Genomic DNA, 23550 nt, shown 5'->3' with positions numbered 1-23550 from the left:
TATTCAGTGATCCCTGCATGAAGTGCGAACGTGTGGACATCTGGTAAGGACATAATTGGACTCCACCTTGATGCCCTTTTAGTCGAATAGTCTGCTGACGCACTTTCGAGTCTTATATGAAAGAAAGAACTTGCATTTATATAGCGCCTTTCATGGCCTCGGGATGTCCAAAGTGCATAAAAGCCAATGATGTACTTTTTGAAATGTAGTCACTGTTGTAGGAAATATGAATAAAAGCTCATTGATTCTGGTATCAGAAGACACTCCACGTCTGGAACCCTAGGTGGGAAGGGAAGAAAAATCACTTTGGGATGGGGAGGTCAAGGAAAACCTTCCAAATTCATTGTTTTATCAATTCAACTGTTTTTCCTAGAATCTGAAAACTGGAACTCCTTGCCTCCCTCAGACTTTCCCTCCTACAATCTTCAGATTTTAAAACCCAGGCTTGATGTCACCTAATTATTACTGCCGTACCTTTTTGTTTTAATTGATTTCAACCTGCATTATGGGTCTTGTCAGTCACCTTGATTTCTCAGTTTTAAAAATACTCCATTGCGGTGAATAGAAATGATGTTGGTGTGAAAGTTTTTTTTTCCATTTTTTTCAATTGCCACTTTTAACATGGAGTTTGTTTTTAAAACAAATGTTTTTCTGTCCCCTAGATTCATGTGAATTTGCTGCTTATGGAAGCTCGTATGCAGGCAGAACTTCTTTATGCTTTGACAGCCATTACAAGATACCTGACATGAAGAGCCTGCACTTTCACAAGCATCAGTTGTCATTGGAGGAAACTGCCAGTTCATTTGAACCAAAGTAGGCAGATTACCCATAAATTCCATTGTGCCATAACATACATCATGAGAGAAAAGTGCTGCCTCTTTGTGCACCGTGGCTAGCCTTTAGCTCTGAATCTTGCACAGAAGGAAAAGAATAGAAGACTGTGTGAAGAACCAATGTGCAACCTGAGTATTTGATCACCTGTGTGTTTTGACAACACAGTAATTCCTAACACTTTCAATGACTTGCAGCGATGCAACAAGCTAAATGCTCTTGTCTTTTTAGACTAGGTTATAATGTGTGGTTGTTGTAGGTAACTGGAGTTGGAGGATTTTTTTTTAAATTGGGGTCTATAAGATTTGTGCCTCAAGGACTTTTTTTTAATAGTTGGAAGTTGTTGGTGCTGCTACTCCTACCAGTGTATTGCTGCCATCACTGACTGCCCAAGTTGAGCTAAGACTATCAAACTGAATACTGCAGCTACCTGAGCCTGTGCTGTGACAAACTCCAGTGATGAGTCACAGTATGAGAGACAATACTGACATTTATAATTTAGAATTCTAACACATCTCTGTATAACTTTTGAAATATGCAAGTATTTCTGGAACTTGTATTTCTGCTGTAAAACAAAGCAGTGTGAATTTTTTAATATTTTTTGTCAAATTGGTGAAGTAGTGATAGATACAATTCAGTTTTATCCAAAGTATTGTCTTGAGAGAAGAATAGTGTACTCTTTTTGAGTTTCTATGTCTTCCTTACAAAACTTACACATGGTAATGTTTTTGTGCATGTTTTGTATTGTAGCATCTTGTTATGTTATAGCTATTGCTATTTGTGTAAGAAGGTTTAGTTGCCCTCCAGCACAGTGATGGTTTTCTATTACTAGTAGCTGTGTCTGGAAGCGTGATTTTGGGTGACTGGACTGCAGTCTTCAGAATTACAGCACAAACTCCTAATTGTTTTTTTTAATGTGATATTTTAACCATTAACAGCTTACCTAACAAAGTTGGAAATGTTTTGTGTTTACTGATGACCAGTACTTGATTCAAACTATCAGCATGAAGTCTTTTGTGTTTTCATAGGGTTTTCATCAACTTCTTAATGGTTGTAATACAAAATATTAAACTTGGGTTTTTTTAAACAAAATAAATGTCATTATTGACATTTGAAATGAATGAAACTGAATTTGTTGCCAACATGTCTTTCAGTAAATTACCAAAATAACATTGGTGTTAATATTTAACAGATACACACTGAGCAAGTTCTCAATTAAAACTATGTAAAAAGTTATTTTGGATTGTGCACGCAGAATAAATATTTTTTCTCAAGTCCCAGCAGAATTGTAATGTCTGGGAAGTCATTATATATAACAGAAAAACTGTCTCACTCATCACTGGCAATTATGGAAATGTAGTTGATGAACAGTGAAATAATCATGGGAGCATAGCTACACATGAATCCAAGCGAGCGGAATCTTGAGGTTCTGCTAGTGCGTCCTCCTCAAGCTACCCAGAGGTTTAAGTGGAAAGTGAAATGATTTGGGCTGAAAACCCTCAAGAACACTTGTTGAGCAGGAGCTGTTAGGCTGCAGAACAAATGTCACCAGTGAGGACTATTCACTATCTAGTCACTGCATTATTTTGCAGCCTGAAGTTCCCTCTACCAGCTGTACAGTATGTTCTGTTGAAACCTGCCACCTTAACCCAGTCACTCCGCTCTGCTGTTGAGAATTTGACCAAGTAGATTTGCACAGACAGATTTACACAGACAATCTACATGCAGAAGGGAGGAGTGTCCTTCTCATCCAAATTTTTGTCCAGAAAAGGAATCTAAATTTTTGCTGGTGCACATTCTTCCATGGTATTCCAGGTTTAGATCACTTTGGAAAAATTTTTTAAAGGTCATTTTGATTCTAGAACTTTAAATTTCACCTCCTACATGACTCGGGGAACTAGAGTCCAACCACTCGGAAACCGGAATGGAAGGCAGCAATTCAGCCCCTGAAACCTACTATTCAATTGCAGGGACATTCTCCCTGGTGTCCTGGCCAATATTTATATCTCAATCAACATAACAAAAACAGATTATCTGGTCATTATCACATTGCTGTTTGTTGGAGTTGCTGTGCACAAATTGGCTGCTGCGTTTCCCACATTACAGCCAATGAAGTACTTCTGGATTGTAGTCACTGTTGTAAAGTGCTTTGAGATGTCCAGTGGTCGTGAAAGGTGCTATATAAATGTAAGTCTCTCTTTTACATCATGGCTGATCTGTACTTCGGCTCCATTTACCTGCCTTTGTTCCATATCTTTTGACACCCTTAGCCAACAAAAATCAATCTTCAAAATTTCAATTGACACAGCAGCCACTAACTGAGGGAGAGAGTTCCAGATTTCCACTACCCTTTGTGTGGAAAATGTTTCCTGATTTCACTCTTGAATGACCTAGCTCCAATTTAAAAAAATCTGGATTCCTCCATTAGAGGAAATAGTTTTTCTGTATCTACCCAATTGAATCCCTTTTTATCATTGTAAATACCTCGATTCGATCACCTTGATGGACTCAGTACTCAAGATGGGGTCTGACCAAGGCTCTGTACAACTGAAGCATCACATCCTAACTTTTGAATTCCATTTTTATGGATTTTCTTTGCAGAAGTAGTTTTGTTGAATTGATAACTTTCTAAAATGAAACAATTAATAATTTAATGTCTCTGCCTAAATCCTAAACTCCATGGTTGGGATTTTCTGCCATTACAGAAAATGAGACACAAATCAGGGGCTGGCAAGCACAAGAATGGAAAATTTATCCCATATGTATTTCTAAAATAGGTGTAAAACTAATCATGCTATGGTTATCACCAAGCCAGTCAAGCAGAATATTTCACAGAATAGTGAACTCTTTAGATTGCAGCTGCTTCCTGAAGAACAGCAGTGGCAGTTCCACTTCCTTTCAGACTTGAACAAACTAATTTTAGTTTTTTTTTAATATGCCTTCAATGTGACAGTGCAGGCAGATTACTTGCTAAGAGGAGGAAGCATATTATGATTTTGAAAGGCTTTTTTGCACAAGCTGAAAATTGGATCAGTTTGAGTAATCAATCAGTATGTAGGTGATCAACTTTTTTAAAAAGTTCTAATAGACCTCGACTTTTCTGGCCCTTGCCCTGGCACCTGTGAGGCGGTGGCACGCTGGTTTTGGTTACAAATTCAGACTGTCTGGCGCTCTCATCATGGAATCCCCACTACCACCATTCACCTGTTTTCTTCAGTAATGTCTCTTATTCCCCTTGGGTCACCCCTTGATCCACAGTCCTCTATTGAAAATTGGTGTGCATTTCAGGCACCAGTACAAAAGCTGACCCGAGAATTGGATGGGACACTAAATAAACAGAAATGTGGTGGTGGTGAGAGATCTCCAGACATTTTCCCATTAGTTACACCCACTTAACAATTGTTAATTGGGCATGACTGATCTGAAAAGCTACCCTATTTCTGTAAAAGAAATAAAATACTTTGCAGGTTGAAAATCAAACAAACAGACAATTCTGGAAACAGCAGATGAGTCAGCATCTTTGGAGAGGACAAGTTAACATTTTGGGCACTGTTCCCTTTCCAAAACTGAAAATGAGGCAGACAGGAATATAATTATGATCAGAAAAAGGGGGGAGAAACACAGATCTAGAGAGGAATCATTAGTAGAATGATGTAACATCATCTCTGTCAAGTAATGGACAGAAACGTTAAGGCATGTCCCCTGGTTCTCAATTCAAATAGTCTGTCAACTCAGACACAGACTAATCCCTTCATTATTTTAAATACCTTAATCAAATCTCCCTGACGTCTATGCTTTTCTTGAGTAAAAGGACCCAGATCTCTCAGCCTATCAATACCCAAGAGCTTTTAAACTAGGTATAATTGCAGTGGTTCTCTGAATTATTTCCAGGGCTTCTATATCTTTCACCATGTGAGGAGAATAAAATTGGACACTATTCTAGCTGACATCTAACCAAGGTCTTGTGAAAGGACATGATGATGCTTTGTTTTATATTGGATCATCTTTGCAATATATCCCAGCCTATAGTATTAGCCTTTATTATAGCCTTGCAGCACTCATCGCAAACCTTTAGGGACTCATGTATTGTAACACCTAGGACTCTTTTCTGCTCAACAAACTTTAGTACAGAGGCTTGCAAGAATATGCATGTATACAGGTCCAGGGTTGGTCCTATCCACGTATATAACCAATTCCTTATCCATCCCAGGATCTACCCTCCAATCCCACAGATCTATATATAATAAATTAGGTTATTGTGACATCTTGTGAAAAGCTTTTTGAAAATCCAACTATACAGTGTCGACCGGGCTATCTTCATCCAGCAACCTACTCAAAGAACTTTAACTGGATTGGCAAGACACGGCCCACTTTCCAGAAACCATGTTAACAGTCTAATAACCCCTCTTTCCAGGTTGTCATACAGAGTATCTAATAATCCTTTTAGCAACTTACCTATAGGCAAAGTCAAACTAATGGGCCTATAATCTCCTGGTTCTGACTTGCTCCCCTTTTTGAATATTAGTACATTAGCCTCTCCAGTCTATGAGAACAATTCCTGACTCTAGTGATCTATCCCTAGTGACAGAAGGGCACATGGTAGAGCCAAAGTAGCTAACTGGCCATGTGTAATGGGTTTACTTAGCACAGCTCCCAGCTGCTTGAGCACCCTCGAGTGAATGCTAACAGGTCCAACAGCTCGATCTTATTCTATCCAGGATTATATCGGCAGCTACTTTGGCATTTGTAACTTTAGTGTCAATGTACATTACATTACAGTACTGGCAACTGAGCATCATCTACTGGAGTGAAGACTAATGTAAACCAGCCATTTAAAACCTGCCATGTCCTGGAAGTCTATGTGAATCTTGAGAAAACTTTTAACAACAAATAAAGATTTTACTATTGCTACCACATTTATCCACTGTCTTTTTCTCCACTGACCTTTCAGCTGCTCTAGTAGCAGCTTTTATTGCCTTTAGCGAAGCTTATCTATCCCTGTTCTCAAGAATTATTTTCCTTTAGTCTGAAAGTATGTTTGTTTAAACCTGTGTCCTTGCACATGGCCAGTTAGCCACTTTACCATGTGCCCTTCTGAATCTGGGGACATACATGGGTTAAGGCTTTTGAAAAGGGGAAAAATCTATTTCTGCTAGGCAGTGTTGCTAACTTTAAGATTATCAGCAAAACAACAAAGAGGGTAGGAAGAATTTATTTACGCATTGGATTTTTAGGACATGGAATTCATTACTCAAAACTGGTGGAACCCAAATCCATGATAATTCTTAAAAGGAAAGTGGGTAACTTTTTGTAGAAGAAAAATGTTATAGGATAAGGGGAAAGAGCAGGGGAATGGAATTGAGGGGATTGCTTTTCAGGGAGCTGGCAAAGTGTGATGGGCTGAATGGCCTTCTGTACTGCAAAGGTCTATGATTCTATATTTCTCTAATAAATGGCTTGCTATGTCAGTGTTATTTACTGCTCTGGGAATCTCTTGCCCTGGGGGCATAAATATAGAACTTTTATTAGGTTTTGTTGCCTGTAAAGCAAATGAACAGACACAAAATTGACACCCACGTTAAAACAAAATGTCAGAGCCCTTGTAGGAACTTAAAATTAAAACTTCATAATGTACAAAAATATATTTACAGTTTTCCAAATGATTATAATTAGAGATCAGACCATCACTGTATCTTACACTATACATTAATACAAAGAAAACCATATACAAAGGCCAAACACCAGATTCTACAAATTGGTTGGTTAATTGTGAAAAGTGCCATAACTCCATTAAACAGTATGAATTTTTAAATCTTGTACAATATACTTTCAAGGCACTGTGATTTTGTCCATAAAATAAATTAAATTATCAAGCAAAATGCAAAACAAGCATTTCTATTCTGATGTGACATTCAGTAGTTATATATTACTGCTGAAGACTTCAACGTTCAGTATTTTAGGTCTACCGGATCAAACAAGACAAATCAATTTTTTTTTCCAGCATAGAAGATATTAGAATAAACCTTTTGAAGAGGATCAGTCCTGCAGTGAAGAGAATGGTAAAGCTTCTAGGTGACTGTGATGACACTGAATCCTGTGTAGTAGCTGCTGAGCCACGGGTACAAACTCAGATTCCCAGCACACTTTGTGGTGTTCTACCAGCCTGTCACCTGAACCATTGGTGTCAATATCCAATGCAATTTCTTCATCTAAGACATGAAAGAGGGAAAATGCCAACTCTTAGTAAAACAAAAAAATCTTTCACGTATTTAATCAAAATTGATATTTTGTCTCATGTATCAGATCAAATTAATTAACCAACATTTTGGTGATGTAACTTATTAGTGTACTTCTCACTGAACTATTAAAGAAAGAAAGACTTGCATTTCTATAGCGTTTTTCACGACCTCAGGGCGCCCCAAAGTGCTTTACAGCCAATTAAGTACTTTTTCAAGTGTAGTCACTGTTGTAAGGTAGGAATGAGACCATGGTTACATGCCAGCTTTGGCTGCTTTTCACACTCAGACTTCTTGGGTGGTGCAGCAAAGGGAGAAAGGAAGATGGCAGAGGGTTCCACTTTGCAGTTCCATGTTAGTAACCAGGAAGATCTTCAGAATTATTTATAAATTTTGAGATTTCAGGATATCCATTCATTTTGTATTTTACTCCTCTAGAAATGAACCCTGGTACTTTGCACTCTTCATAAACTTGAGTTTCTACTTTTAATGATTTAGGTATCTGTATTCTCAGATCTCTTTGCTCTTCTGCCCCATTTAGTTTCTTACCTTCCAAGGAATAAGTGGCTTCCTTTTCCTCCAATCAAAATGACACACCTCATGCTTCGCTATATTGGGCCAGAAATTCATGTCCCCACGGGTGAGTACGCGCTAGATACTCACACGTAGGCCCAATGAAAGTGCATGCGCGGGAAACCGGAAGTTCCGTTCCCTTAAAGGAAGGGGTTCACAGGTCGAACGCGTGCACCGAAGAGGCAGCGTGTACGCCTGGAACTTCCATTTTTTCCCCCAGATATCTCTGGGAGGGTAAGTCTCCAGGAGCTACGCATTTTTTCCACAGGTTTATTATCTTTAAATACTTTTAAAGAAAGGTAAGTTTATTTTTAGCCCCACTAAAAACGAATTCATTTTTTCAAAAATTTAAATTATTGTTTAAAATAGTTATTTTATATAATTTAGTTATTTTAAAAATGTGATTTAAAAAAAATGTATTTTATGTTTTAGTTATGTTTTGGGGCTGAACTCTAATCATAGATTTGACAGGTTTTCCTGTCAAATCTATGAATAGAGATTCCCTGCTACAATTGGCTCTCCATGGCACACGTGATCCCAGGGGACGCTTCGAACTAACTGTGCCCCTGGGATACGCAAGCACTGCACGCCGGCAGTTGGAGCAGGCCCAGAATCGGAATCCCACGCAGGCCCACAGCACAACGGCCGGCGCACTAGGCAAGTGCAGGTCGGGGGCTTGCACCCGCGGGAAGCCTCCGACCCGAATTTCTGGGCCATTAAAGTTTATTACCCACTCTGCAAGGCTATTTATGTCTTCTTGTACTTTGATGCAGTCCTCCACATTACTGGCTATACCCCCAAATTTGGTGTCATCTGCAAATGACAACACCATATGTCCAATTTCTGAGTCTATATACATATATGATTTGGTGAACATCCCAGCACAAATTCCTGTGGGACACTACTTCCCACTTTCAGCCAATCCAAGAAACTTTCCTTAACTCCTATCCTCTGCTTTCTGTTTTGTAGCCAGCTTTCAATCCATTCTTCTACCTGGCTCCTGACTCCACACACCATGACCTTTGTCATGAATCTTTTATGCGGTACTTTATCAAATTAGTAGTGGATCAAGCCAACATGAGCAGCTGCAGAAATTAATATTCTTCAGTTCAGGGTGGGAATCTGTGCCTTGATAGCACTGCAGTAAGTAAGGAAATGATGAGCATAACTAGACAGGAATGGGATAATATATAAAGAATTTATTAGTGCAAATTTGTTTTCAATAGGTAAGACTAATGCTGAAAATTTCGTTAACCACTGCTGTGTGTACATAATTCTGCAAGAGCAGAGGTATCCTAACCATCTACAAATAGGTTGTGTGAGGAGAATTGAGAGAACTATTTTTAATTGTGGCATCTTAGTCATGTATAGGCAGAAAGGTCAATTTGGGGAGGAATTTTGACCAAAAAAATGGATTGTCACTCTCCTTCAATTCAGGGTGAGAGTAGAGGGGAGGTAGAAAAATATGGCCTGGAAATTCTGCAGGAGTTCTACTGGTATCCTGCTGTACTTCTAGGGGAGGCCAGCAGAACTCACAAGGAAACTGCATAAAGAGTCAAATTTCAGGGCCTAAAAGAGTCTTTCATCTTGTACACCTTTCACTGTCCCACTTGATAATTTCTGTTTTATACTTGCACGAAGTGGATCATTTTTTTATATTCCTAAAACTGCAACAAATCACAACTGAACATATAGAGAATACATCAATCAGCAAGTAGCAAGGGAAATGGTGTTGGGGAAGTTGACGGGATTGAAGGCCGATAAATCCCCAGGGTCTGATAATCTACATCCTAGGGTGCTTAAGGAAGTGGCCCTGGAGATAGTAGATGCATTGCTGGTCATCTTCCAGAACTCGATAGACTCTGGAACAGTACCCATGGATTGGAGGGTAGCTAATGTTACCCCACTATTCAAAAAAGGTGGCAGAGAAAAAGCAGGGAATTATAGACCGGTAAGCCTGACATCGGCAGTGGGGAAAATGCTAGAGTCCATTATAAAAGATGTAATAGCAGAGCACTTGGAAAGCAGTGACAGGATCGGACAAAATCAACATGGATTTACAAAAGGTAAATCGTGCTTGACTAATCTACTGGAATTTTTTGAGGATGTAACTGGTAAAATAGATAAGGGAGAACCAGTGGATGTGGTGTATTTGGACTTTCAGAAGGCTTTCGATAAGGTCCCGCATAAGAGATTAGCGTGCAAAATTAAGGCACATGGGATTGGGGGCAAGGTATTGACTTGGATAGAGAACTGGTTGGCAGATAGAAAGCAAAAAGTTGGAATAAACGGGTCGTTTTCCGAGTGGCAGGCAGTGACTAGTGGGGTACCGCAAGGATCGGTCCTAGGACCTCAGCTGTTCACAATGTATATTAATGATCTGGACAAGGGATATGGGGAGAAGGCAGGGACAGGGTACTGAATTTGGATGATCAGCCATGATCTCATTGAATGGCGGAGCAGGTTTGAGGGGCCGAATGGCCTACTCCTGCTCCTATCTTCTATGTTTCTATGAAAGAAAACTGCCAGATCAGGAAATTCTAAAGCTACAAATCAAAAACACAGTCAGCAAGCTGCTCGCAACAGAAAAAGAGAAACAATGAAATTGCACAAAAGGCCAATAGCATTTTGAGTTTTTATATATAGGGGACATAAAGTACAAGAGTAAAAAAGTAATGATGTATACAAAACATTTGTTAGGCTACATTTAGAGTACCTGTACTGTGAATATAGAAAGACTATTGTTCTGGTTGGGGAGTCAGTGATGGGGGTCTTCAATTTAAAATGAATCACTAAGAAAGTAAGGAGAGATGTTAGGCAAAAATTCTTTACACAGAAGGTTGTTGGAGCATGGAGTGCTTTGCCACTGGGAGTGGTTGAGGCAGAGACCATTACATCTTTTCAAGGGAAATGTGATAAATATTCCTTACCCCACTACAAATGTAGGGCTATGGGGAGAGAGCAGAGCAGTGGACGAGTTTTGGATTGCTCTGGCAAAAAGCTACAAAATAGTGGTAATAATGCCCATTTGATATCTTAGGTAAGGAGTTGCTATCCCCGTGAAAATTGTACAGATTTATTTATACATGTTATACAAGTTCTTAAGATGTTTTGACTAGTGATAGATGGCATTAGCAAGGATATAAATTGCCACTATGTCACAAATTTTGGTTGTATTGCAGAATGTAGGGTATCCTCATCAGACAAAGCTGTTCTCCATAGTGGGTAGTGGTGTGTCTTTGTGACAGGCTGTATCAGAAACTGAGACTAGGCCAGAAACTCTCCAGGATGACTTCATCGATCAGCTGACAATGAACAAGCTGCTCGAATACAGAGTGCAATCTGCAGATATAACTTAATTCTGTTATTGTTCATTTTGGGCTTTTAAAAAGGAAGTCGTGGAACACAGAACTCAGGTCATCTAGACGATGTCCAGATAGGAGGATACGAGGAGATGCCAGCTTTGTTCTAATGTCGGTTTGACTATGTAAACTGGGTATTTGTAAGAGAACATACAACCAGAGCCATCATAGGCAAAGAGAATTTTCTGTTCAGCACATTTTCTAATCACACCCTTCATACCTAAATATGCAGAAAGGAGTTCCAGTAGCTCACTAGTCTCTTTTTCTCCAAAGCACAATACAGCATTAGTTATTTTTTCACTATAGTTCCAAAGTGTTTTGCAGACCAGGCTGCCCAACTGCCAATCTGTAGGCCCAAAGTCTCTCAAGCAGTCAATTAACCTAGAATCAACAAAATGCAGCACATTAAAACAAAGGTGATTTTGAATGTTTTGAATCGATGGTTATGCTACTCTTAACATTTGCAAACGGACGGTGGTCCAAAATCCGTGGCCCTTCCAGCGCACCCCGTCATAGCCCTGGCGGGAGTACGCTGAAGGGTTTGAAATTACACTACGTCCTGGGCTAATGTCGTGATTTCCGCACAGCCTCATTAGGGGTAGAGCATCTGCCCATCCCTTACAAAGCTGTTGGTGCGGGGGGGGGGAGCCCAAGGACTCCCAATGCCGAGAGTACCCGTGTTTCTGGCATCTCAGAGGCACCCGGCATTTCACCGGCAGTGGTACATCAGGCTCTGCCAAGGGTATATGTGGGCCCCACCTGGGATCCCAAAACCTTGCAGAACATATAAGTTTTTTTAAATTAATTAAATGCAGACCCCTTAGAGGGGGTCGCAGGGGACAATTTATAATTCTGGGAGGGGAGCCACACTGCCTCTACCAGCACCCCCAACTGCAACCCTGTGCTACAATTCGCAGCCTCTTCAGTGAGCGAGCACCCTAGATGCACCCACCAGTGGTAGGCAAGTTAAAGGACATCCTCCTGACCCTGCGGATTTTACTGGGATCAGCTGAGACACAAGAAAACAAAAGTGGACAAAATACCAAACAACAAATGTTTTCTTTGTAAAAAGATCAGGGGCATGAAATTTCATGGGGTCTCTCCTGGTCTCCCACCCTAACTCTGGTGGGAGACCAGCAGAAACTCCAAGGTAATAGCGGTCTTCAACCGTTCACACTGCTTCTCTGGGAGTTCTGCAGGACTCCCGCCACTAGACCTGGCGAACTCCTGAGGAAATTCAGGGCCCATATTCCTTACAATTGAACTGTAAAGTAAATGGGGTTGAATTTTCCGATCAGCGTAGTTATGCTGTTTCTTTGGGTTTTCCGCAGATCTTCCACTGAAGTAACAGTTGTTGATGGGGGAACCCTCCGTGGAGATTCAACCCCAATGTTTCAACTTAGCTCACAAGTAAGACACAGCCAAGCAGTTCACTTGTATTCACCATCTGATTTATTCAAACCAACTAAAAATATTTCAGAGATAAGCCAGGAGTTAAAAAATACCTGCAAGAAAGGAGGCATTTACTCAGAATATTGGTTAACTGGAGTGCAAAATGTAGAGTTTTTACACTTACTTTTTTATCCCTCCATCCTGTTTCAGAATGGGTCGTTTGCTTTTATCAACTGTAAGATTTATAAGTACTCCACAAGCAGCGAAACAGACATCTTGATGCTTGGCATCCAACAGCGTGATCATAAATTTATCCACTGATTTACAGGAGGGGGAAAAAAACATTTTAGTAAAAGTATTTTCCTCTTTTTGTGGCAGATATAGATGGCAGGCAGTTAAGAAAATGCCTCATAAACCAAATAAGAAAGAAATTAAAGAAATAACTGGCAGTTATACAAGTATTTCATCACGTCCTCAGCATCTCTTGAAGTGTTTCACATTCAATGACTCACTTTTTCATAGAATCACACAGCACAGAAGGAGGCCATTCGGCCCATCGAGTCTGCGCTGACTCTTTCGAAGAGCAATGCAGTTAGTTCCACTCCCCCGCTCTTTTCCCATAGTCTTATAATTTTCTCTCCTTCAACTATGTATCCAATTCCCTTTTGTAAGTTACTATTGAATCAGTTTCCACCACCCTTTCAGGCAGTGCATTCCAAATCCTAACCACTCGTTGCGTAAAAAAGCTTTTCCTCGTGTCGCCTCTGGTTCTTTTGCCAATCACCTTAAATCTGTGTCCTCTGATTATCGACGCTTCAGCCATTGGAAACAGTTTCTCTTTATTTACTCTAAACACTTTTTAAGCACCTCTATCAAATCTCCTCTTAGCTTTCTTTGCTCTAAGGAGAACAACCACAGCTTCTCCAGTCTATCCACGTAACTATAATCTCTCATCCCTGGAACTATTCTCGTAAATCTCTTCTGTACCCTCTCCAAAGCCTTTACATCCTTCCTAAAGTGTGGTGCCCAGATTGGACACAATATTCCAATGGGGCTGGTCTAGTGTTTTATAAAGGTTTAGCATAACATCCTGGCTTTTGTGCTCTATGCATCTATTTATAAAGCCCAGGATCCCATATGCTTTATTAACTGCTTTGTTAACCTGTCCTGCCACCTTCAAAGATTTGTGCACAAACACCCCCAGCTCTCTCTGTTCTTGCACCCTCTTTAAAATTGTACCATTTAGCTTGTATTGTTGCTCCTCATTCTTCCTACCAAAATGCATCACCTCATACTTTCCTGTGTTGAATTTCATCTGCCATGTGTCCACCCATTCCACCAGCCTGTCTATGTCCTCTTGAAGTCTATCACTATCTTCCTCACTGTTTACTACACTTCAAAGTTTTGTGTCATCTGCAAATTTCAAAATTGTGCCCTGTACCCCCAAGTCATTTATGTACATCAAAAACAGCAGTGGTCCTAGTACTGAACCCTGGGGAACACCACTGTATACCTCCCTCCAGTCTGAAAAACAGCCATTCACCACAACTCTGTTTTCTATTCCTTAGCCGTTATTTTATCCATGCTGCTACTGCCCCTTTTATCCCATGGGCTTCAGGTTTGCTAACAAGCCTATTATGTGGTACTTTATCAAATGCCTTTTGAAAGTCCATATACACATCAACTGCACTACCCTCATCCACCCTCTCTGTTACCTCATCAAAAAACTCAATCAAGTTAGTCAAACACAATTTGTCCTTATCAAATCCAAGCTGGATCTCCTTTATTAGTCCAATGCTTGTCAAAATGGCTGTTAATTTTCTCCTGGATTATTGATCTGGATTTTAGCCCGGAGGTGCTGGGGGGGTGGTGGAGGAGGGGGGGGCGCTATTGGGTAGACTCCTTTAAATGTTTTTCTGTTAGTTTCCCACCCACAGCCAGCCTGATTGACAGGCAAAGCCTGTTGGGCGGGGAAGCCTGCAGCACGAGGCTGCAGCCGAGGAGAGGTCGTCTAGTTGGGGGGGGTCCTGATCACGGGGTGGGGTTCTAATCGCCGAGGGGAGTACAATTCCAGGGGGGGTGAGGGGTGGGGAGCAGATGGTGGTCGGGGGGATTCCGATGGTGGTTGGGGGGGTTCCGATGGCGGGAGGGCGGGAGCAGACAGATCGTGGGGAGGGGGCGCAGGTTTACTGGGTAGCTTGTTGGGCCGTGAGGAAACACTCCTGCTCCTCCTGGCCCACAAGCAGTGCTGTAAAGGCACTTAACCTCATGGATTCAGCCCTTCGCACCTCCTTTCACCTGCCAGGGTTCCAGAGGTCTGGGAAACCTGAACTTTATGAATTATGACTGCTAAAATGAAGGCAGGCAGCCTCATTATAATATTTAAATGACCAACCCGCCTCCTGCGAGTGGACTGGTCGCCCGCACCTTGTCCCGCCTCCGTTAAAACCGGAAGTGGGCAGGTGCAAGGCGGGTTGGGTTCCTGTTACAGATTTTTTGATTTTTAACCTCTGACCCGACCCCAACCCAAGTTTTTGGGAGATAAGGTTCAGCCCATTGTTTATAAAAGCTTCCCCATCACTGACATTAAACTGACTGGTCTGTGATTGCCAGGTTTACCCTTCTCCCCTTTTTTGAACAAGGGTGTAACACTTGCAATCCTCCAGTCCTCTGGCACCATCCCTGTATCTAAGGAGGATTGGAAGATTCCGGACAGCACCTCTGCAATTTCTACCCTTACTTCCCTCAGCAACCTAGGATGCATCCCATCCAGGCTGGGCGACTTATCCATTTTTCTATTTTTATCGCATCCATTATCCCGACAACCTCCTCTTTACCGTAACTTTGGCAAACTCCTCCTCACCGATGCAAAGTACTCATTTAGTACCTCTGCCATGCCTTCTGCCTCCACCAATAAATCTCCATTTTGGTCCCTAATCAGACCCACCATTCCTCTGACATCCCTTTTACTGTTAATATGCCTATAAAAGACCTTTGGATTTTAGGAGGATTGAATGTACCTAGACTGTACCCAAACCATCTCCTCTTTAAAGGGTGCCCCTTGCTCCATTACATTTCTGCCTGGCAGTCTTTGCCTCCAATTTACCCTGGCCAGATCCCTCCTCAATTTGCTGAAATTAACCCTCCTCCAGTTAAGTATTTTTATTCTAGATTGCTCCTTATCCTTCTCCATAACTAATCTAAACCTTATGATACTATGATCACTATTCCCAAGATGTTCCCCCACTGACATTTGCTACTTGACCCACTTTATTCCCCAGAACTAGATCCAGCAATGCCTCCTTCCTCATTGGGCAGGAATCATACTGATCAAGAACGTTCTCCTGAACACACTTCAGAAATTCTTGCCCCTCTCTGCCCTTAACACAATCACTGCCCCATTCAATACTGGCGTAAAGTCTCCCATGATCACTACTCTATAGTTCATGCACCTCCCAATAATTTCCCTGCAAATCTGCTCCTCTATCGCCTTTGCTTAGTATTTGGTGGCCTCTATTGTTTCTTAACTTCAACCAAACATTTAAGAAGGACATGCTCTTTTTCTAGCACTGTAATATTTTCCTTAATTAAAACTGCTACCCATCTCCTTTTTTTCATTTCCTATCTTTCCTGAATACTTTGTACCCAGGAATATTAAGCATACAATCCTCCCATTTTTTGAGCCAGGTCTTCATTTATTCATTAATGGGATGTGGGCATCACTGGCAAAGCCAGCATTTATTGCCCTCGAGAAGCTGGTGGTGAGCCGCCTTATACAACTGAGTAGCTTACTTGGCCATTTTTTAGATGGCAGTTAAGAGTCAACCACATTGCTGTGGGTCTGGAGTCACATATCGGCCAGGCCGGGTAAGGGTGGCAGATTTCCTTCCCTAAAAGGACATTAGTGAACCAGATGGGTTTTTACGACAATCCGGTAGTTTCATGGTTACCATTACTGATACTAGCTTTTTATTCCAGATTTATTTAATTAACTGAATTTAAATTCCCCCCGTTCTATGATCTCACCTAATTCTGTATTATTTCTAACTCTGTCTCTCCCACTCCTCTGTGCACCTTGTTTCTACTTTTTAATACTACATCTTAGTGCCCAGCCCCCTGCCAAATTAGTGTAAACCCTCCCCTACTTTAAAAAAAGTGTGGCAGCCAATTTGCATACATCAAAATGCTACAAACAAACAAGTTCAATGAATTTGCATAGTATTTACAGAACAGAAACAGGCCATTCGGCCCAACTGGTCTATGCCGATGTTTATGCTCCACACAAACCTCCTCCACCCTACTTCATTTAACCCGATCAACATATATTTCTATTCCTTATCTAGCTTCCCCTTAAATGTATCTATTATTTGCCATGTGGTAGCAAGTTCCACATTTCAACTACTCTCTGGGTAAAGAATAAAATAAGTTTTTGGTGTTTTTAGTTGCAGGAAGAATGTTGGGACTTTAATGTCACATCCAAAAGGTGGTATCTCAGTCAAGGCAATACTACTTCATTGCACCACTGAAGTATCAACTGATAATTACGTGCTCAAGTCCTGGAGTGGGTCTTGAACCCATGATCTTCGGCCTCAGAGCTAAACATGATTAAAATCACTAAGGAGATGGTACTCGGTAAGATAATGGGACTTAAGGCGGATAAATCCCCTGGACCTGATGGCTTACATCCTAAGGTCTTGAGAGAACTAGCGTTAGGGATTGCGGATGCATTGGTGGTAATTTTCCAAAACTCCCTGGATTCAGGAAAGGTCCTAGCAGATTGGAAAACTGCTAATGTAACGCCCTTATTTAAAAAGGGAGGTAGACAAAAGGCTGGAAACTATAGACCAGTTAGCCTAACATCTGTGGTTGGTAAAATGTTAGAGTCCATTATTAAGGAAGCAGTAACAGGACATTTGGATAAGCATAATTTAATCGGACAGAGTCAGCATGGTTTTATGAAGGGGAAGTCATGTTTGACAAATTTGCTCGAATTCTTTGAGGATGTAACAAACAGGGTGGATAAAGGGGAACCAGTGGATGTGGTGTATTTGGACTTCCAAAAGGCATTTGACAAGGTGCCACACAAAAGATTACTGCACAAGATAAAAAATCACGGGATTGGGGGTAATATACTGGCATGGGTGGAAGATTGGCTATCTAACAGAAAACAGAGAGTTGGGATAAATGGTTCATTCTCGGGTTGGCAATCAGTGACTAGTGGTGTTCCGCAGGGGTCAGTGCTGGGACCCCAACTCTTTACAATCTATATTAATGATTTGGAGGAGGGGACCAAGTGCAACATATCCAAGTTTGCCGACGATACAAAGATGGGAGGGAAAGCAGTGAGTGAGGAGGACATAAAAAACCTGCAAAAGGACATAGACAGGCTAGGTGAGTGGGCAGAAGTAATATAATGTTGGAAAGTGTGGCAGAAAAAATCAAAGAGCAAGTTATTATCTAAATGGAGAGAAACTGCAAAGTGCTACAGTACAAAGGGATCTGGGGGTCCTGGTGCATGAAACACAGAAGGTTAGTATGCAGGTACAGCAGGTGATCAGGAAGGCCAATGGAATCTTGGCTTTTATTGCAAAGGGGATGGAGTATAAAAGCAGGGAAGTCTTGCTTCAGTTATACAGGGTACTGGCGAGGCCACACCTGGAATATTGCGTACAGTTTTGGTTTCCATATTTAAGAAAAGATATACTTGCTCTCGAGGCAGTTCAGAGAAGGTTCACTCGGTTGATTCCAGAGATGAGGGGGTTGACTTATGAGGAAAGGTTGAGTAGGTTGGGCCTCTACTCATTGGAATTCAGAAGAATGAGAGGCGATCTTATCGAAACATATAAGATTGTGAGGGGGCTTGATCGGGTGGATGCGGGGAGGATGTTTCCACTGATGGGTGAGACTAGAACTAGGGGGCATAATCTTAGAATAAGGGGCTGCCGTTTCAAAACTGAGATGAGGAGAAACTTCTTCACTCAGAGGGTAGTAAATCTATGGAATTTGCTACCTCAGAGAGCTGTGGAAGCTGAGACATTAAATAAATTTAAAACGGAGATAGACAGTTTCCTAGGTGATAAGGGAATTAGGGGTTACGGGGAGTGGGCAGGGAAGTGGACGTGAGTCTAGGTTCGGATCAGCCATGATCCTATTGAATGGTGGAGCAGGCCCGAGGGGCCGTATGGCCTACTCCTGCTTCTACTTCTTATGTTCTTATTATGTAATACTACCAACTAAGTCAAGCCGAAAACTCGGATAAACACTGAAAAAGGCTCTGCTCTGTCCCAGCTGATGTGGATGAACTGCAAACTCAGAAAAGCCCATCCTCTAGCCTCAACTGCACTAAAATGATACTTGCACTTCTCACACCTTCATCAGTGAGATTTCTCAATTAATTATAAATCTGAATCAAAATGAGTTTTTTCAACAAAAATCTGATTGTCTATTTAAAAAGTGATCTATCCAACTATTCAATGATCTTTAAAAAAATGCACACATTAATATGTGCATAAATTCTGTAAGTTTAAGACGCCTAGAATTTCCGCAGGTGTTTCCCAATTGCAGGGATTTCTTCTGATCCTCCGCCATTGTTACAGCAGAGTAGGAAAATCTCCTACCCCAGATTATCTATTTGGTAGAGGCTTCTTCATTGTTCAGTGGACAGTATCCTCACATAACACTAAATGAAGCTCATCGATAGAAGCAATTGCTCTACGACATTTTGAGTTTGAAGAAGGCTGAACTTTCAAGCATTAATTTCTGTATTTAGGGCAAAGGTGCTAAAGAGCAGGACTTCTTTAGAAGGCAAGTCTGAAGAATAAAGATAAGTAAGATGAAATTTGTTTTGTGTGGCGTTTTAGACATTTAAATGCTATTATGCATTGGAGCAGATACATTTGCACCTTGAATCATCCCAAATTGTGCTACAGTGGGTTACCAAACTGCCCTTTTTACCACTGGGACTTTGGTTAAAATCTAGCCTGAACTGATGAGATGAATCACTCCTTTCTCTGGTTGTAAGGGTCCTATGTGAACTAAATTTGAGCAGTCAAAACCCAGTTCCTAGTCCTCATGGGCGCATGGCGTAGAGAGGAAAACAAAAAGCTCATAATGTGGCACAAATTGCCATACTGACTCTCAAACTCCATAAAGATGGCTGATGTGGAAAGTAAAAAAATGGCACAGTTACGATAGACAGTAATTTTGGGCTGTGTTGAGTTTAAGGCACATTGTTAGAACAGAATAAGGTGTGTTGCCTCCCTGGTGCAAGGGTCAAGGATGTCTCAGAGCGGCTGCAGAACATTTTGGAAGGGGAGGGTGAACAGCCAGTTGTCGTGGTGCATATAGGTACCAACTATATAGGTAAAAACCGGGATGAGGTCCTAAAAGCTGAATATAGGGAGTTAGGAGGTAAATTAAAAAATAGGACCTCAAAGGTAGTAATCTCAAGATTGCTACCAGTGCCACGTGCTAGTCAGAGTAGAAATAGAAGGATATTTCAGATGAATAAGTGGCTAGAGGAATGGTGCAAGGGGGAGGGATTCAAATTCCTGGGACATTGGAACCGGTTCTGGGGGAGGTGGGACCAGTACAAAATGGACAGTTTGCACCTGGGCAGGGCTGGGACCGATGTCCTAGGGGGAGTGTTTGCTAGTGCTCTGGGGGAGGGTTTAAACTAAAATGGCAGGGGGTTGGGAACCTGAGTGGGGAGACAGAGGAAAGGGAAACAAGGATAAAAGCAAAAGACAGGAAGGAGATATACAAAAGTGGCAGACAGAGAAATCAAGGGTTTAAATCAAACATGGCCACAGTAAATAATTCTAAAAGATCTAAGAGCATTAAAAAAACAAGCCTGAAGGCTTTGTGTCTTAATGCGAGGGGAATTCATAATAAGGTGGATGAATTAGCTGCGCAAATAGAGGTAAACGAATATGATATGATTGGGATTACGGAAACATGGCTCCAGGGTGGCCAAGGCTGGGAACTCAACATCCAGGGGTATTCAATATTCAGGAAAGATAGGCAAAAAGGAAAAGGAGGTGGGGTAGCATTGCTGGTTAAAGAGGGGATTAACACAATTGAAAGGAAGGATATTAGCTCTGATGATGTGGACTCTGTATGGGTAGAACTGAGAAATACCAAGGGGCAGAAAACGTTAGTGGGACTGGTATATAGACCTCCAAATAGTAATGCGGAGGTCGGGCATGGCATTAAAAGGGAAATTAGAGAAGCGTGCAATAAGGGCACAGCAGTTATCATGGGTGACTTTAATCTACATATAGATTGGGCTAACCAAATTAGTAACAATACTGTGGAGGAGGAATTCCTGGAGTGTATACGGGATGGTTTCCTGGACCAATATGTTGAGGAACCAACTAGAGATCAGGCCATCTTAGACTGGGTATTATGTAATGAGAAAGGATTCATTAGCAATCTTGTTGTGCGAAGCCCCTTGGGTCAGAGCGATCATAATATGATCGAATTCTTCATTAAGATGGAGAGTGAAGTCGTTGACTCAGAGACTAGGGTCCTGAATTTAAATAAAGGAAACTACGATGGTATGAGGCATGAGTTGGGTAGGATTGATTGGGGAATGTCACTCAAAGGGTTGATGGTGGATAGGCAATGGCAAACATTCAAAGATCACATGGATAAACTACAGAATTTGTTCATCCCAGTTTGGCATAAAAATAAAACAAAAAAGGTGACTCAACCGTGGCTAACAATGGAAATTAGAGATAGCATAAGATCCAAGGAGAAGACATATAAATTGGCCAGAAAAAGCAGTAAACCTGAGGATTGGGAGCAGTTTAGGATTCAACAAAGGAGGACAAAGGGATTAATTAAGAGGGGGAAATAGAGTATGAGAGTAAGCTTGCAGGAAACATAAAAACTGACTGTAAAAGCTTTTATAGATATGTGAAGAGAAAAAGATTGGTGAAGTCAAGCGTAGGTCCCTTGCAGTCAGAATCAGGGGAATTTATAATGGGGAACAAAGAAATGGCAGGCCAATTAAATACATACTTTGGTTCTGTCTTCACAAAGGAGGACACAAATAACCTCCCAGAGATGTCGGGGAACATAGGGTCTAATGAGAGGGAGGAACTGAATGAAATCAGTATTTGTAGGGAAATGGTGTTAGGGAAATTGACGGGATTGAAGGCCGATAAATCCCCAGGGCCTGATAATCTACATCCTAGGGTACTTAAGGAAGTGGCCCTAGAAATAGTAGATGCATTGCTGGTCATCTTCCAAAATTCGATAGACTCGGGAACAGTACCCATGGATTGGCGGGTAGCTAATGTTACCCCACTGTTCAAAAAAGGTGGTAGAGAAAAAGCAGGGAATTATAGACCAGTAAGCCTGACATCGGTAGTGGGGAAAATGCTAGAGTCCATTATAAAAGATGTAGTAGCAGAGCACTTAGAAAACAGTGACCGGATCGGACAAAGTCAACATGGATTTACAAAAGGTAAATCGTGCTTGGCTAATCTATTGGAATTTTTTGAGGATGTAACTGGTAAAATAGAAAAGGGAGAACCAGTGGATGTGGTGTATTTGGACTTTCAGAAGGCTTTTGATAAGGTCCCGCATAAGAGATTAGCGTGTAAAGTTAAGGCACATGGGATTGGGGGCAAGGTATTGACTTGGATAGAGAACTGGTTGGCAGACAGAAAGCAAGGAGTTGGAATAAACGGCTCATTTTCCGAGTGGCTGGCAGTGACTAGTGGGGTACCGCAGGGATCGGTCCTTGCACCCCAGCTGTTCACAATATATATTAATGATCTGGATGAGGGAACTAGATGTAATATCTCCAAGTTTGCAGACAACACAAAGCTGGGTGGGCGTGTGTGCTGTGAGGAGGATGCCGAGAAACTCCAGTATGATTTGGACAGGTTGGGTGATTGGGCAGAAGCATGGCAGATGCAATATAACGTGGATAACTGCGAGGTTATCCACTTTGGTGTCAAAAACAAGAAGGCAGATTATTATCTGAATGGCAATAGATTGGGAGAAGGGGAAGTGCAACGAGACCTGGGCGTCCTTGTGCACCAGTCGCTGAAGGTAAGCATGCAGGTGCAGCAGGCGGTTAAGAAGGCAAATGGTATGTTGGCCTTCGTAACAAGAGGGTTCGAGTATAGGAACAAGGATGTCTTGCTGCAGTTGTACAGGGCCTTAGTGAGACCACATCTTGAGTATTGTGTGCAGTTTTGGTCACCTTATCTGAGGAAGGATGTTCTTGCCATGGAAGAAGTGCAGCGAAGATTCACCAGGCTGATACCTGGGATGGCAAAAATGACGTATGAGGAGAGATTGGGTCGATTGGGCTTGTACTCGCTGGAGTTTAGAAGAATGAGAGGGGATCTCATTGAAACTTATAAAATTCTAACAGGACTAGACAGACTAGATGCTGGAAGGATGTTCCCGATGGTCGGGGAGTCCAGAACCAGGGGTCACAGTCTAAGGATAAGGGGTAAGCCATTTAGGTCAGAGATGAGGAGGAATTTCTTCACCCAGAGAGTGGTGAACCTGTGGAATTCTCTACCACAGAAGGCAGTAGAGGCCAATTCATTAAATATATTCAAGAAGGAGTTAGATATATTTCTTAAGGCTAAAGGGATCAAGGGATATGGGGAGAAAGCAGGGACAGGGTACTGAATTTGGATGATCAGCCATGATCGCATTGAATGGCAGAGCAGGCTCGAGGGGCTGAATGGCCTACTCCCGCTCCTATCTTCTATGTTTCCTTTACTCAGCATATTGTTGTGCTATCCTTGACCTGGACATGCTGAGTGGCAAAAGCACAAAATTCAATCCATCACATAAAAGAAGAAATTCAGGGTATTTCTTCTTTAAAAAAAATATTCACTTCGCCAACCATTTGGTATGCTTATGTTTAGGAATATGCACATTTAGTTCTTGAGTTCTTTAAAAAAAAAACGCCACTGAACCTTTGGGTGTGTTAAGAGGAGGAAATAATCTATGTTACCTACTGACTTGGATGGAACCCAATTTTTGAGGTTGAAATTTAGGCTAGATCAAATACTAACTCATCCTTATGCTTTATGAGGTAGGATTGGTCCATCATGACAGGCTGCAGATTACTGACCCTTATAGACACCAGACCAACCAGCAAAGCCATTTAGATAATGTGA

At 41.5% G+C, this 23550-nt stretch overlaps 2 protein-coding genes across 4 annotated transcripts in view; one reads left to right on the top strand and one right to left on the bottom strand.

Annotated features, from left to right (window-relative positions):
* Positions 1-2111, top strand: part of sesn1 (sestrin 1) — a 167915-nt gene extending 165804 nt beyond the window's left edge. For all 3 annotated transcript variants that reach the window (XM_085997778.1, XM_085997777.1, XM_085997779.1), the window contains exon 10: positions 663-2111. In XM_085997778.1, the coding sequence (XP_085853904.1) occupies positions 663-749 (87 nt within the window). In that variant the 3' untranslated portion in view covers positions 750-2111. The remainder of the gene's footprint in view (positions 1-662) is intronic.
* The window catches only part of armc2 (armadillo repeat containing 2), a 127869-nt gene continuing 106242 nt past the window's right edge, over positions 1924-23550 (bottom strand). Inside the window, exons 13-15 of the mRNA XM_085998232.1 lie at positions 12579-12711; positions 11223-11383; positions 1924-7040 (exon numbers count right to left, since the gene is read on the bottom strand). Of these exons, the coding sequence (XP_085854358.1) occupies positions 6868-7040; positions 11223-11383; positions 12579-12711 (467 nt within the window). The 3' untranslated portion in view covers positions 1924-6867. The remainder of the gene's footprint in view (positions 7041-11222; positions 11384-12578; positions 12712-23550) is intronic.

Source organism: Somniosus microcephalus, chromosome 9 (genome assembly GCF_052327205.1).
Source record: "Somniosus microcephalus isolate GS21.2 chromosome 9, FLI_Smic_1.0, whole genome shotgun sequence".
Taxonomy (NCBI): domain Eukaryota; kingdom Metazoa; phylum Chordata; class Chondrichthyes; order Squaliformes; family Somniosidae; genus Somniosus; species Somniosus microcephalus.
This window is presented reverse-complemented; position numbering and strand designations above follow the sequence as displayed.